General features: G+C 47.3%; 2 protein-coding genes across 4 annotated transcripts in view; both read right to left on the reverse strand.

The window, feature by feature from the left end:
* Nucleotides 1–868: 868 nt before the first annotated feature.
* LOC125746780 (calsenilin-like) overlaps nt 869–14,406 on the reverse strand; it is a 30,691-nt gene continuing 17,153 nt past the window's right edge. Inside the window, exons 1-8 of one of the 3 annotated variants that reach the window (XM_049021230.1) lie at nt 12,578–13,307; nt 6,530–6,654; nt 6,137–6,206; nt 5,836–5,906; nt 2,878–2,985; nt 2,536–2,640; nt 2,022–2,084; nt 869–1,833 (exon numbers count right to left, since the gene is read on the reverse strand). In XM_049021230.1, coding sequence (XP_048877187.1) covers nt 1,786–1,833; nt 2,022–2,084; nt 2,536–2,640; nt 2,878–2,985; nt 5,836–5,906; nt 6,137–6,206; nt 6,530–6,654; nt 12,578–12,827 — 840 coding nt within the window. In that variant the 5' untranslated portion in view covers nt 12,828–13,307 and the 3' untranslated portion in view covers nt 869–1,785. Of the gene's footprint in view, nt 1,834–1,919; nt 2,085–2,535; nt 2,641–2,877; nt 2,986–5,835; nt 5,907–6,136; nt 6,207–6,529; nt 6,655–12,577; nt 13,308–14,406 lie in introns of those variants that run through there. The other 2 variants (XM_049021233.1, XM_049021231.1) reach the window with 2 other exon arrangements.
* Nucleotides 7,115–12,584, reverse strand: LOC125746779 (BRD4-interacting chromatin-remodeling complex-associated protein-like). Its single transcript, XM_049021229.1, has 2 exons — nt 11,256–12,584; nt 7,115–10,559 (listed from the first exon to the last, which is right to left on the reverse strand). Exons 1-2 carry the CDS (start codon nt 11,894–11,896, stop codon nt 8,786–8,788), a joined length of 2,415 nt encoding a protein of 804 aa, XP_048877186.1. The 5' UTR covers nt 11,897–12,584; the 3' UTR covers nt 7,115–8,785.

The raw sequence follows: 14,406 nt of genomic DNA on the forward strand, positions 1-14,406 counted from the left end.
GATGATGTCTCTTGGGCTGAGTTTACAGTACAGTCCAGTCTGGGATCAGAGTACCGACAAGTATGGGTAGTGAAAATCCCTTCCCAAAAAGCATAATAACTGAATGACTGGTACATTCTATTAAAGCACTAAAGATCTATACCAGAGAACATGTCTAGTGTGATCTAGGTAATCCCCACATGCCAAATGAGAGAACTGGGATTCCCCCTGCTGATTCTATACTGCTGTTTTTCAAGTAACCTGTTTTGAAAGGAGTTGAATTAAGCTTGGTTGCAATACCCGAGCTGGAAAGTGACAGGTTTGATTGATTTAGGGCACATAGTCAGGTAAAACAGACCTGTTGGCACAAGGCAGGAGACACCCTGGGTGGGATGCCAGTCAATCTCTGGCCAAATATGAACCATCAGCAATTTAGAGATGGCAGGTTATCCAGCTGTGTGTCTCTGGACTGCAGGAGGAAGCCGGAGTACTCAGCCATACCACACAGAGGGAGTACGCGAAAGACAGGATTCCAGTCTCAGATCTGCAGCCATGAAGCCACCTGCATTATTTTCAAATTTTGCATTATGACAGATATTACTGCTCTGTAAAAATTTTTGTGGACATGACTTTCCAAGAGAAAGAAACAGTTGTAGTCAACACAGGGGTCTCCATGCAGCTCCGGTCCTGGAGAGCTACTGTCCAGCAGGTTTTCTATCCCACTTGGCTTCTGATGAGCCACACCTGTTCCTGGTATTTACCTGAGAACAGGTGTGACTCATCAGAAGCCAGGTAGAACAGAAAACCTGCTGGACAGTGACTCTCCAGGACCGGAATTATTACAGTTATAATTAAAAACAAGGCACTGTATAACAGAAGAATACACCAAACTTTGTCATTTTATTTGTTTAGGAGGTTTTCTGTCTTACGTCTTCATATTATTTATAAATTTCCGTTACAGGTCATTTATTACAGATTTTAAGACTCTGGATAAAACAATATTTATCCCAACTGAGATATGTCTCAAGTTAGCTACAGAGAACAGAGATTATTATTGAACCCTATTCTGGCTCAGGTGCCCACCTGTGTTCCTTGCAAAATCATATGTGATTGATCTCTATAACTGTAGAGTAAATGCGACATTGTTATTTAAGGTATTCAGTATAATTCAGAGCAAATGCAAGGTTTGTAATATGCCTTTCTCAAAAAAAACCTTAAATAGCATACTTTAAATGAGCATACCCATTTTCTTGTTCAGTATAGTGATCGTCAGTCCTTCTTTTTTCCCTTCAAATTGTCACCTGAAGTATGACCCACCAACTTATATAGTAACCCTGTGACCCTAACTGGCTAAAGCCATGAGTATTATTATCCCAATCCAGATGATCCCCTACTGAGCTGGAATGGTCAGGAAAGTGGGAGGATGCACAGACGTGGTAGGCCCCAAGCCTGCAGCTAACCACAGACCACAGACCTGATGACACTGCGTTTTGCTGTCATATTCCACTCTTCAAAAATGAAATCGGTAGCAAAGAAAAACTGATAATTTTCTTCAGTAGTTTTCTTCTAAGCATCTACCCCTTATCTTATTTTTCCTCAAGACAGAAACTCCCATAAGGTAGCAGCTTGACACACATGTAGACCTCCTCTTGTTATGCAGAGAACATATCTGCTGCGTTTCCCAGGCTCACTTTGCGGCCTTCACAAAGCACAGGGGTGGGGAGGGGGGGGGGGGGGTGTTCTGTCGGTGTTGAGAATGCAGGAACGGTGCGGCAGATTACGGCCAAGTAGCATGGCGGGTTCCTCCTAGATAACATTTTCAAACAGTTGCATGGAATTCATGATGTTCTCATCCTAGAAGAGAAGAGAATAATGTACTGATGTGAACGATGTGAATGTGTTGTAGCTTTTTCTGTGTTGAATGACAGAGGGTTATTTATCTGAGCTTTTGGCTGGGGTGTAATGCTAGCCTTGTCCCACTTCTGTAACTAGTCAACCAGGTAAACCATTCACCGCTGGCCTTTTCTGTGTCCCGGCGATACCTTTCGGCAGGTCTCCATGAACTCCTCGATGGTGACTACGCCATCCCGGTTCCTGTCCATTTTCTGGAAAAATGAAGGAATTTACGACATTTGGTCTTTTCATAGATCATGCCGTTCATACTTATGGTTCAAGCAAAGGGCAATAGGAGTCATAAGAACCTAAAATACCCTAAAACAGTCACTGTATCCCACTCAAGGAGATTGTTTGCCACAGTTTGAATTCGAACCCACGAAGGGCTTTACTGTCATACCCTTGAGTGAAGAAATTGATATGAGGCAGACAATGAAAGCTGCTTCTTTATCTCTGCAGAAATGTCAGTATAACTTGTATAGATATAGTTTGATAAAAGGATCTGCAGATCTAAACAGTCGCTGATAGTCTAACTGCTTACAATGCGCTATGGGGCTGGAATGCTTAAGTGTGCTCGTGGTATCAGACATCATGTAAGGGGGGAGCTCTGGTGTGGAAGGCGCACTTCCAGATGGAGCACTGGACAGCGTGTGGGAGGTGCACCTGGAAGAACTTCTCCACGTGCTCCACTGGGGCGTCATCCCGCAGCCTCGGGGAAGTGTACTGACCCATCATATCGTAGATGGATTTCATGATGGCCAGCATCTCCTGCCAGACAGCAAGCGCATGAGTCAGTCAAACCAGTCTTTGGCCAGCTATCATTTATGACACAACCATAACATAAAATAAATTAGTGGTAAGTCTCGTGCTCACGGATATTCTTTAGAAACATCAGCTAATCGTAAAATATTATCTGCTAGTTCCTTAAAATAAACTCTAGTCACACATAAAGACTCTATTAGACACTGCCAAAGAAGGTAATGAATCCTTCTTGGACTCACACACCTCTTTGGTAATATATCCATCCTTGTTGATGTCGTAGAGGTTGAAAGCCCAGTGCAGCTTCTCGGTCACAGAGCCCCTGAGCAGCAAGGAGAGTCCGAGCACGAAATCCTGCAATGAGCCCCACATGACACAGTGGTTAAGGGAGAAGCAGTTGGACTCGGTCAGAGTGCCTGCCGCCCGCACGGCATGCTGGGACCCGGCACATATGATGATGTCATCACTACTGGTGCTTTTCCACTGCCACCAGGAACCGAGCGGTGCCCGAGTCGTACCGCAAACTGTCGGTTTTCCATTGTGAAGCATGCCGTACCTGAGTCGTACTAGTGCTGACGCAGCCCTGCTTACTATCAGGGCCAAAAGCGTGACCAAACCGAGTCTGCTGCATCACCCCCCTCTGATTGGCTGAAAACATGGAGACACTAGTGATCCGCATCAATAAGCATGGATTATTTGAAAGAAAAAACTGAATATTTTATATATTTTTAATTAGTAGTTTCGCACATCACGGTTTATTAATGCATTCTCCATAACTCAGATTTCCAAAATATCCTACTTGAAAAAAGTCCTGTAGAACGGTTGAATGGAATGGATTCATAATGCAAACTCACACAAGTGAATGGTAATTCCTCCAGCGTTTGATGCTAACATAAACAGCAATTCTCCCAGATGTGTTTGCGGAAATTAGCACACAGTAAAAAAACAAAAAAAAGAAAAAAATTACATAGTAAATGATGATGTTCACAATCATGACAGACAGTAAATAAGCGTCTCTTCAGTTTCACATCACTGTCGCTCTACAAACCCGGCAGCACCTTTACGGAGCCGGCCCTTCTGCAGTGGAAAACCGACGCGAGCTGGAACCACGCGGTAACTAGTCTCTCTTCACGGTACGGCTTGGTTCCTGTAAGCCAGTGGAGAAGCACCATATGAGATGTCACACCCATATTCCTCATGCTCATTCACACTTCACAGAGGTTTTTTTTTTGCTACATCCTGTTGAATGTTAAGGGCCATTTCATTTGTATGTTGTACACCGACTTGTTGGGCAAAGTACACTGTAGGCATGCATAGCAAAGGGCGATAGATACGGTCAAAGATAGCGGCAGGAAGCCCAGGAAACTGTAAGCGTTACAAAATAAACAAAGCACAGAATGTAAGATGTGGACACAGGCAAGAAGGAGGAGATGGAGTTTCTCAAAGTGACAGGGTGCAGAACGAAATACTTTCTATTACCAAAACTAAATATTAAATAACATAAAAATAATGTCTCCGCCCGCCCCTTGACTGAAGGTTAAAGTCAAGCATGTAAAAACATGCCCTTTGACCCCAACTGGTTGATGCAACTTCTAAATGTTGTGATACTACAGCTGAAAAGGACCAGCTCCATGCTGGTACATCTCCAAGGTATTCTGTTTTGGTTTGCTGTATTATCTTGTATTTAAGAATGTTTTGCATTAACTGCACCTTCATACTTCCTTAATATTGCATTCACAGAGCATTCATAAGAAGCAGGTAAATGTATATATATATATATATGCGCTCACCGGCCACTATATTAGGTACACCTTGCTAGTACCGGGTTGGACCCTCTTTTGCCTTCAAAACTTCCTTAATCCTTCGTGGCATAGATTCAAAAAGGTACTGGAAACATTCCTCAGAGATATTGGTCCATATTGACATGATAGCATCACGCAGTTGCTGCAGATTTGTCGACTGAACATCCATGATGCGAATCTCGCATTCCACCACATCCCAAAGGTGCTCTATTGGATTGAGATCTGGTGACTGTGGAGGCCATTTGAGTACAGTGAACTCATTGTCATGTTCAAGAAACCAGTCTGAGATGATTCGAGCTTTATGACATGGTGCATTATCCTGCTTGAAGTAGCCACCAGAAGATGGGTACACTGTGGTCATAAAGGGATGGACATGGTCAGCAACAGTACTCAGGTAGGCTGTGGCATTGCAACGATGATCAATTAATACTAAGGGGCCCAAAGTGTGCCAAGAAAATGTCCCCCACACCATTACACCACCACCAGCCTGAACCGTTGATACAAGGCAGGATGGATCCATGCTTTCATGTTGTTGACGCCAAATTCTGATCCTACCATCCGAATGTCGCAGCAGAAATCAAGACTCATCAGACCAGGCAACATTTTTCCAATCTTCTATTGTCCAATTTCGGTGAGCCTGTGCGAATTGTGGCCTCAGTTTCCTGTTCTTTGCTGACAGGAGTGGCACCCGGTGTGGTCTTCTGCTGTTGTAGCCCATCTGCCTCAAGGTTCGATGTGTTGTGCGTTCAGAGATGGTCTTCTGCATACCTTGGTTGTAACGAGCGGTTATTTGAGTAACTGTTGCCTTTCTATCAGCTCGACCCACTCTGGCCATTCTCCTCTGACCTCTGGCATCCACAAGGCATTTTCGCCCACAGAACTGCCGCTCACTGCATGTTTTCCCTTTTTTGGACCATTCTCTGTAAACCCTAGAGATGGTTGTGCGTGACAATCCCAGAAGATCAGCAGTTTCTGCAATACTCAGACCAGCCCATCTGGCACCAACAACCATGCCACGTTCAAAGTCATTTAAATCACCTTTCTTCCGCATTCTGAAGCTCGGTTTGAACTGCAGCGGTTCGTCAACATGCCTAAATGCATTGAGTTGCCACCATGTGATTGGCTGATCAGTAATTTGCGTCAACGAGCAGTTGGACAGGTGTGCCTAATAAAGTGGCCGGTGAGTGTATATATAAAATAATTTGATTTGAATAATATTATATTGTGTTCGAATCTGTTGTGTTGTATGATGTTCTTTTGTGTTCTGTTTCATTCCATTGGGTTTTTTCATGTTGTTGTGTTCAGTCATGTTCATATGTGTTCCTGTAATCTTCTGTTCTGCTAGTACATAGTTATCATATCATGTTCTTTCCAGGGTCATATTCTCATATCAAAGTCTCACCTCAAATCGGATAGATCCGCTCCTGTCTAAGTCAAAGGCGTTAAACAGGAAGTGTGCATACTTGGAGGAATCTGTAACGATTTAGAAAGAGTTCAGTGACTGGTGGCCAAGTTATTCAAGTTATTAATTGCCATTTAAGACAATCTACCAACTTCTTCTATGTATATCACAATCCCTGACCTCTTAACGTCTTATCATTCATCGCTATTGCCTCTCTATATATCAGAGGCAAGCTCTATTTCTATATATCAGACGGAAAGTTACATTACTTGACTGCACTGGAGTCCGAGATGCTCCTCACCTCCTTGAGGAAAAAAGTGAGAATAGATGGTCTTGAATGTCTCTTCATCCACAAGACCACTGGGACACTCCTGTTAGAGGGATAGCAAAGACTCGGGTAAATGGACAGAAAGCCTGTGCTGGGTGGGGGTTGGGGGGTGGGGGGGATAGACTAAGGCGTAAGGCATAGGTCAGGCTATAACTAAAACAGACTGGGAGGAACCAACACGAGGAACAATGGACAGAAAATAAGATGTACATCTACTTATTTCTTACTTTGTTATTCACACTGAGAACGGCTGTACAGATTAATTTCTGTCTCCAACTGCCTTACCCCCTGTCCCTCGAATCGCACCATGACCCCAAGTATGATGCCACCTGGACCGACCACGCCCTACTAGGGTCCCCTTCTTACATTCTTGAAGCCCCTGTAGAGCGACTGAAGCTCCTTCCTGCTGAACTTGGTCTGGGCTGCCAGCTTGTCCAGGCCCTGCGGTTGATAGCGTGCAGCAGACAGCTCAAAGTCAATCTCGCTACCGTCTGCGCGTGTGTGCGTGTGTGCGTGTGTGCGTGAGAGAGAGGGAGAGAGAGAGAGACATGTGAGGCGGGAGATGTAGCCATGGGAGAGATGGAGGGAGAAGAAAAGGGAGATAAAAAGAGATTAGAGAGATGCAGAGAAACACAGAAATCATTTCTGACACAGAAGGCAATAAAAAATGTTAACTTGAAACTGAAGCAGCACAACAGCTAGGCAGCCAGCTGTGAGGTGGTCAACTGACCCAAACCCCATAGAATCTCATCCCCCCTCTATCTTTCAGCATTACCACTCACCCCACTGCTTCAAGAACGGGGGAGCGGGGGGGGGGGGGGGGGGGGGGGGCTTTGTGGGAACCTCAGCAAAACACAGATAAACCAAACAAAAATGGTTTTCTATCACTGGAGCGTTAGATAGTGTAAATGTTTCCACTGCCTTACTTTCTGAACCAATAAGCTGCAGTAGTCTTGGTTTCATGGGTGACTCACTGCATGTTTACCTCCTTATACATGCACGATGAAAAAATCCACCAAGCTCGTTTAAAAAATTAGGAAGAGAAATCCTTACAGAAGGGTTGGTATGATGGCTAACGCTATCGCCTCGCACCTCCTGGGTCGCCTCCCCCACTCTCTGTATGTGCAGCTTGCATGTCCTGCATGTGTTGTGTGACTTTCCTCTGGGTATTACAGGACGTTCCTTTACCTCATAGGATTGGCTCCAGGCCCCCACGATGACCCTTTATTGGACTGGGTCCTTTAAACACATATTGTCAACAGAAGGAGGAAAATATTGGCTGGGGTAACTGCTTGTTCAGAGAAAAGATATTCATGGGGCAGCACCCCTTGGAAAAAAAAATATTAAAGCATCCCTAGTGCATAGTTCTTAGTTACTTATATGATCAAACATTAGTGGGTGGGGTCTCTAGCTCTGGTTTCTTCCCATCTGGACGTCCCTGGTGTAAGAGACGCTGAAATCCCCTGTGGTGTCGGATAACCACTTAGATGGACGGAAGTCTTGACAATAAAAAAGCACGGTAATACTTTACTAGATGCCGCTTGCATAATATAATCTGTTGCTAAATGAACCCTGTAAGAATCTGGTCTGGCTGCAAACAATAAGTCCGTATCAAAGAGAGGGAGCAGAACAACGTAAAGCATTTCAATGAGGGAAACTTGCTGAAAAGTGGCTTTAGTGCGTTTGTCTTTTTAACGACGCGCAGAAACATTCTGATACCTACATCAGATGGTGAAGAAAATGAAACATTTGGTGGCGAGCTGTGCCTCAGAAGGGAGAACAAGACAGAAACGCAGAGATGTGGGAGGAGGGACACTGAGAGGAGACGGAGTGGGCGGCCAGGAAGCAGACAGCAGAGCGGTGAAGCAGCAGAATGGCCAGAGTACATGAGAAAGAAATATCCGTCCATCTCCCATCCAGTCAACCTGAGCAGTGTCTGGGGTTTGGGGGATGGGGGTGGATTGGAAGGGGGAGAGGCTATGCCAGGAACCACAGAACACGAGGTTGTGCGACACCCTGGACTGCAGGAGGGACATATACAGATCTGAAGAAAACAGCGGTAGACAAGAACACAAGGCAGAGGTACATCGTGGTCAGTGTACAAGTCTATTAGAGAATAAACATACACAAGCAACAGGCAACTGAGACATGGCAATTCACCTCAGCACATGTGGACCGCAGGAAACCACCTGCGGCACATTGGGGGAGACCTCACACAGATACAGAGTGGAGGAAGGTCTCAAAGCCCCCAACCCTGGTGGTGTCAGCCAACCATGATACCTCAAGAATGACTCCATCCATCCATCCATCCACTTTCCAAACCGCTTATCCTACTGGGTCGCGGGAGGTCCGGAGCCTATCCCGGAAGCAATGGGCACGAGGCAGGGAAAAAGATTTATGTTACTGAAATAGGGGGGAGTTTTTAAGAAGTGGAGGGTCTAAGGCAAACGGTATAGAGCTATAAGCAAGGATATTCAAATGAAAAAGGTGGGATTAAATGAAGGGTTTTCGTACCGGCTGGAGAAATAATACTGCTTAGCCCTTGAGCAGAGCACTGACCTGACATGAACTCAGGAATTCATGCAGCTGTATAGGAAGGGTTGGGGGGGAATTCAGCATTAGCTAGGCAATGGAATGATGGAAATAATATGAAAGGAGCAAGTGATGTGGAGAAAGAGGAAAAATAAACAGTGGGAGTGTCAAGGGGTTTAGAGGATGAGCTGTGCCTGTCAGCCCAGCAGGAGAGGAGAGCAGGAGGCGAAAGGAACGGAGCCCGGGGGCCTGTGCAGGGTGGGGGAGCAGAGGAGCCACACTGATGAACCGTGGCAAGAAAACAGTATATGAAAGGCCTGCAACAATCATGGAGGGCGGGGTTGGTATCAGGCCCTTCGGGGGATAATGCAACTGGGACCAATAAAGTAATGGGAGATGTGGGTCTGGGACAATAATGGAGGGCGGGGTTAGCATCAGGCACTTCGTGATGTAATGCAACTGGGGCCAATAAGGTAACGGGGGATGTGGGTCTGGGACAATCATGGAGGGCGGGGTTAGCATCAGGCACTTCGTGATGTAATGCAACTGGGGCCAATAAGGTAACGGGGGATGTGGGTCTGGGACAATCATGGAGGGCGGGGTTAGCATCAGGCCCTTCCTGATGTAATGCAATTGGGACCAATAAGGTAATGGGAGACGTGGGTCTGGGACAATCACGGAGGGTGGGGTTAGCATCAGGCCCTTCCAGGCGTAATGCAACTGGGACCAATAAGGTAATGGGAGACGTGGGTCTGGGACAATCACGGAGGGTGGGGTTAGCATCAGGCCCTTCCTGATGTAATGCAACTGGGACCAATAAGGTAATGGGAGACGTGGGTCTGGGACAATCACGGAGGGTGGGGTTAGCATCAGGCCCTTCCTGATGTAATGCAACTGGGACCAATAAGGTAATGGGAGACGTGGGACTGGGACAATCATGGAGGGCGGGGTTAGCATCAGGCCCTTCCTGATGTAATGCAATTGGGACCAATAAGGTAATGGGAGACGTGGGATGGGACAATCACGGAGGGTGGGGTTAGCATCAGGCCCTTCCAGGCGTAATGCAACTGGGACCAATAAGGTAATGGGAGACGTGGGTCTGGGACAATCACGGAGGGTGGGGTTAGCATCAGGCCCTTCCTGATGTAATGCAACTGGGACCAATAAGGTAATGGGAGACGTGGGACTGGGACAATCATGGAGGGTGGGGTTAGCATCAGGCCCTTCCTGATGTAACACAACTGGGACCAATAAGGTAATGGGAGACGTGGGACTGGGACAATCATGGAGGGTGGGGTTAGCATCAGGCCCTTCCAGGCGTAATGCAACTGGGACCAATAAGGTAATGGGAGACGTGGGTCTAGGACAATCACGGAGGGTGGGGTTAGCATCAGGCCCTTCCTGATGTAATGCAATTGGGACCAATAAGGTAATGGGAGACGTGGGTCTGGGACAATCATGGAGGGCGGGGTTAGCATCAGGCCCTTTCGGGCATAATGCAACTGGGACCAATAAGGTAATGGGAGATGTGGGTCTGGGACAATCATGGAGGGCGGGGTTAGCATCAGGCCCTTTCGGGCATAATGCAACTGGGACCAATAAGGTAATGGGAGACGTGGGTCTGGGACAATCATGGAGGGCGGGGTTAGCATCAGGCCCTTTCGGGCATAATGCAACTGGGACCAATAAGGTAATGGGAGATGTGGGTCTGGGACAATCATGGAGGGCGGGGTTAGCATCAGGCCCTTCCAGGCGTAATGCAACTGGGACCAATAAGGTAATGGGAGATGTGGGTCTGGGACAATCATGGAGGGCGGGGTTAGCATCAGGCCCTTCTAGGCGTAATGCAACTGGGACCAATAAGGTAATGGGAGATGTGGGTCTGGGACAATCATGGAGGGTGGGGTTAGCATCAGGCCCTTTCGGGCATAATGCAACTGGGACCAATAAGGTAATGGGAGATGTGGGTCTGGGACAATCATGGAGGGCGGGGTTAGCATCAGGCCCTTTCGGGCATAATGCAACTGGGACCAATAAGGTAATGGGAGATGTGGGTCTGGGACAACCATGGAGGGCGGGGTTAGCATCAGGCCCTTTCGGGCATAATGCAACTGGGACCAATAAGGTAACGGGGGATGTGGGTCTGGGACAATCATGGAGGGTGGGGTTAGCATCAGGCCCTTTCGGGCATAATGCAACTGGGACCAATAAGGTAACGGGAGATGTGGGTCTGGGACAATCATGGAGGGTGGGGTTAGCATCAGGCCCTTTCGGGCATAATGCAACTGGGACCAATAAGGTAACGGGAGATGTGGGTCTGGGACAATCATGGAGGGTGGGGTTAGCATCAGGCCCTTTCGGGCATAATGCAACTGGGACCAATAAGGTAACGGGGGATGTGGGTCTGGGACAATCATGGAGGGCGGGGTTAGCATCAGGCCCTTTCGGGCATAATGCAACTGGGACCAATAAGGTAATGGGAGATGTGGGTCTGGGACAATCATGGAGGGTGGGGTTAGCATCAGGCCCTTCTAGGCGTAATGCAACTGGGACCAATAAGGTAATGGGAGATGTGAGTCTGGGACAACCATGGAGGGCGGGGTTAGCATCAGGCCCTTTCGGGCATAAAGCAACTGGGACCAATAAGGTAATGGGAGATGTGGGTCTGGGACAACCATGGAGGGCGGGGTTAGCATCAGGCCCTTTCGGGCATAATGCAACTGGGACCAATAAGGTAATGGGAGATGTGGGTCTGGGACAACCATGGAGGGTGGGGTTAGCATCAGGCCCTTTCGGGCATAATGCAACTGGGACCAATAAGGTAATGGGAGATGTGAGTCTGGGACAACCATGGAGGGCGGGGTTAGCATCAGGCCCTTTCGGGCATAATGCAACTGGGACCAATAAGGTAACGGGGGATGTGGGTCTGGGACAATCATGGAGGGCGGGGTTAGCATCAGGCCCTTCGGGGCGTAATGCAACCTCGACCAATAAGGTAATGGGAGATGTGGGTCTGGGACAATCATGGAGGGCGGGGTTAGCATCAGGCCGTTCCTGATGTAATGCAAATGGGACCAATAAGGTAATGGGAGATGTGGGTCTGGGACAATCATGGAGGACGGGGTTAGTATCAGGCCCTTCCTGATGTAATGCAACTGGGGCCAATAAGGTAACAGGAGATGTGGGTTTGAAAGGCCTCATTTCCTACATGACTACACCTGCACTGTTTAGACACATTTCCTTATGCATGATTGGAAAACTGTGGGGATGATATGCAGGTGAGGTGCCTGTGATCAGAAGGTTGCCGGTTTATAACCTGTCTTTTCGCCATCGTAATCCCCACTGCTCCAGTGATCGGCTGACCCTGCGCATTGAATAATACCTCACTTTGGATAAAAGCATCTGCTAACTTAGTGCAATGTAAATATTACGATATTGTGGGAAACACAGGTAACAAAACTCCATTCAGCTGTCCTTCCTCCATAGATGCTACTGAGTAACTCTCACCTAAGAGCCAGGGACAACTGCTGATCCCAAATAATGAGACAGCTTTCATCATTGGCTGTTTTCTGTAGTTATGCTTATAGGCTCCTCCCCCTCCTGTCCTTTACACATACGGAGCTGTCAGTAATTGCAAAACTAAGTGTTCCAAACTCTCTCAGCTGACCAGCATTTACACATACACAGCAGCAAGGGACAGTGTCGCGCGTCTTGGAACAAAAGTGTAAGAACATATTTCGTCATTTATTTCAACAATCTATGTTCATAGCCCCAGGTTTTCCATCCATCCATCCATCCATCCATCCATCCATCCATCCATCCATCCATCCAACTTTCGAACACTTAACAGAGACACAATTTCATTCCTTATAAAATCCTTACCTTCTATAGGCAAAGGGTCCAAGATGCACAGTTGTTTGAACACCACCACAAATAAGACAATGATCACACCAATGGTGAGGATTTCCATGCCCCAAAAGCCCCGGTGCCCGGGGGCAGCTGGCAGTGCGCAGCGCAGTGGGTGCAGGGAGGATGGGAAAGCAGACAGGTTGTGAGGCGTACACTCCGGGTGGGTGCAGCTCGCAACCTGGAGGGACTGGTGCAGCCCGAAACTAGTAAAGTGGGTCAGCATTGTGAGGATCCATCTTTGGTCCAGGCCGGATACACAGAAGGTTTTATAATAAGTGTGATCTTGCTGGAAAGGGAAGGTGAGTCACCATGAAGGTTCTGTGGTTCTTCATTTTATTATTCTCTTCCCAGCGTTCCTCTGAACCCCTACTCAGGCAAAATGGGAGAACCACTGAGATCCAGACCCAGCATGAAGACGGGAAGAAAGGAAACCTTTGATGACAAGGAGGATGGCTGGTGCGTTGCCCGTTACAGTCGCACGGCGAAGTCCTCACATAGTGCTCCACAGGAAGTCGCGGAAGCGCCGGAATCTGACTGACGTTGGTCCCTTGCCTTGAAGGGATCCCTAACGACGGTCCTCTTCTCTATGGTGTCCACAGAAGTGGCGGCTGAGGGTATGCTAAGCGGTTTTTGAGACAGAGCGAATTCCCAGCAGCGATGCTAGATGATCGTGTGCCCGTCATGAGACGCTAATTGTGACACATTGAGACCTGCGCGAATTAATTTCAAAGATATTCTTTCACGCTCTCTCTCTCACACACACCCACACAAGCACTATATAAGTGAAAAAAATAACAAGATAAATATTCAAAGTCCCTTTTTTTTATCAGAATCGCTGAGACTAGGACTCTGCAGTATATCTTATTCAGACAGTTCTTGAGGGAAATCAGAGAGCAGAAGTTTTGAGTACCAAGAACAATACTGTTGCTCTTTGAAAAGTTCTAAATATATTTACCAAAGTCAGAGTATCATCTTCCATTTCCCTGAGACCAGAAACAATTCCACATGCAGGTGAAACGAAAATATACCCCATCCTAGGCAAAAAAAAAAATAAACCTGCACTTTTCACAGATTGGATGTCTATAAACTTCCAGATTGATTTCCAGAATTCCACCAGCAGCATCTCTGGGAGGAACTTGTTCAGTGGGATTTTGGTGCATTAATATTGCCTCCATATGGTATGTATAGGACCCTGTGATTGAGAGAACAAAGACCCCCCCCCCCCCCCCCCGTCCGTCACACCATCCCATGTCTGTCAAATGGCCAGACTCTGAAGTACATGTCAGTCACTCTTGCATTTCCCGCTTTTCATCCTCATCTACCAGTGCCCCCCCCCCCCCCGGTATCTTTAGATATCTTTAGAAATACTTTCATATAAACACTGAAGGGAGATACTGGGCTTCGAAAACCCCAAGGGGGTGGGGTTCTCAGGTGTTCGCTAGCTGGAATTATATGCTGTCAGTTGTCATGTGCCGTCAATCTCTGGGGACTGTCAAACTTTCCACTGGTGGTTGTTAGAAGTTTATGACTGACAGCGCATAAGGCCTGACAGCACATAACAACTGACAGCACATAACGAGTGACAGTGCATAAGGCCTGACAGCACATAGTGACTGACAGCACCAAACAACTGACAGCATATAATTCCACCTAGCGTAACATTCAGAGCCTCATTTCAGCCCATCACAGGTCCCATCCCACCAGGCACATGGGGGGAGGTGGAGGGGGGTTGAGGGCTGGGAGTGCCTGAGGATCTGCCTCCTTCACCTGAACAAATGAAAGTGTCCCCCAAGTGTGACAAT

Source organism: Brienomyrus brachyistius, chromosome 7 (genome assembly GCF_023856365.1).
Source record: "Brienomyrus brachyistius isolate T26 chromosome 7, BBRACH_0.4, whole genome shotgun sequence".
Classification (NCBI taxonomy): Eukaryota; Metazoa; Chordata; class Actinopteri; order Osteoglossiformes; family Mormyridae; genus Brienomyrus; species Brienomyrus brachyistius.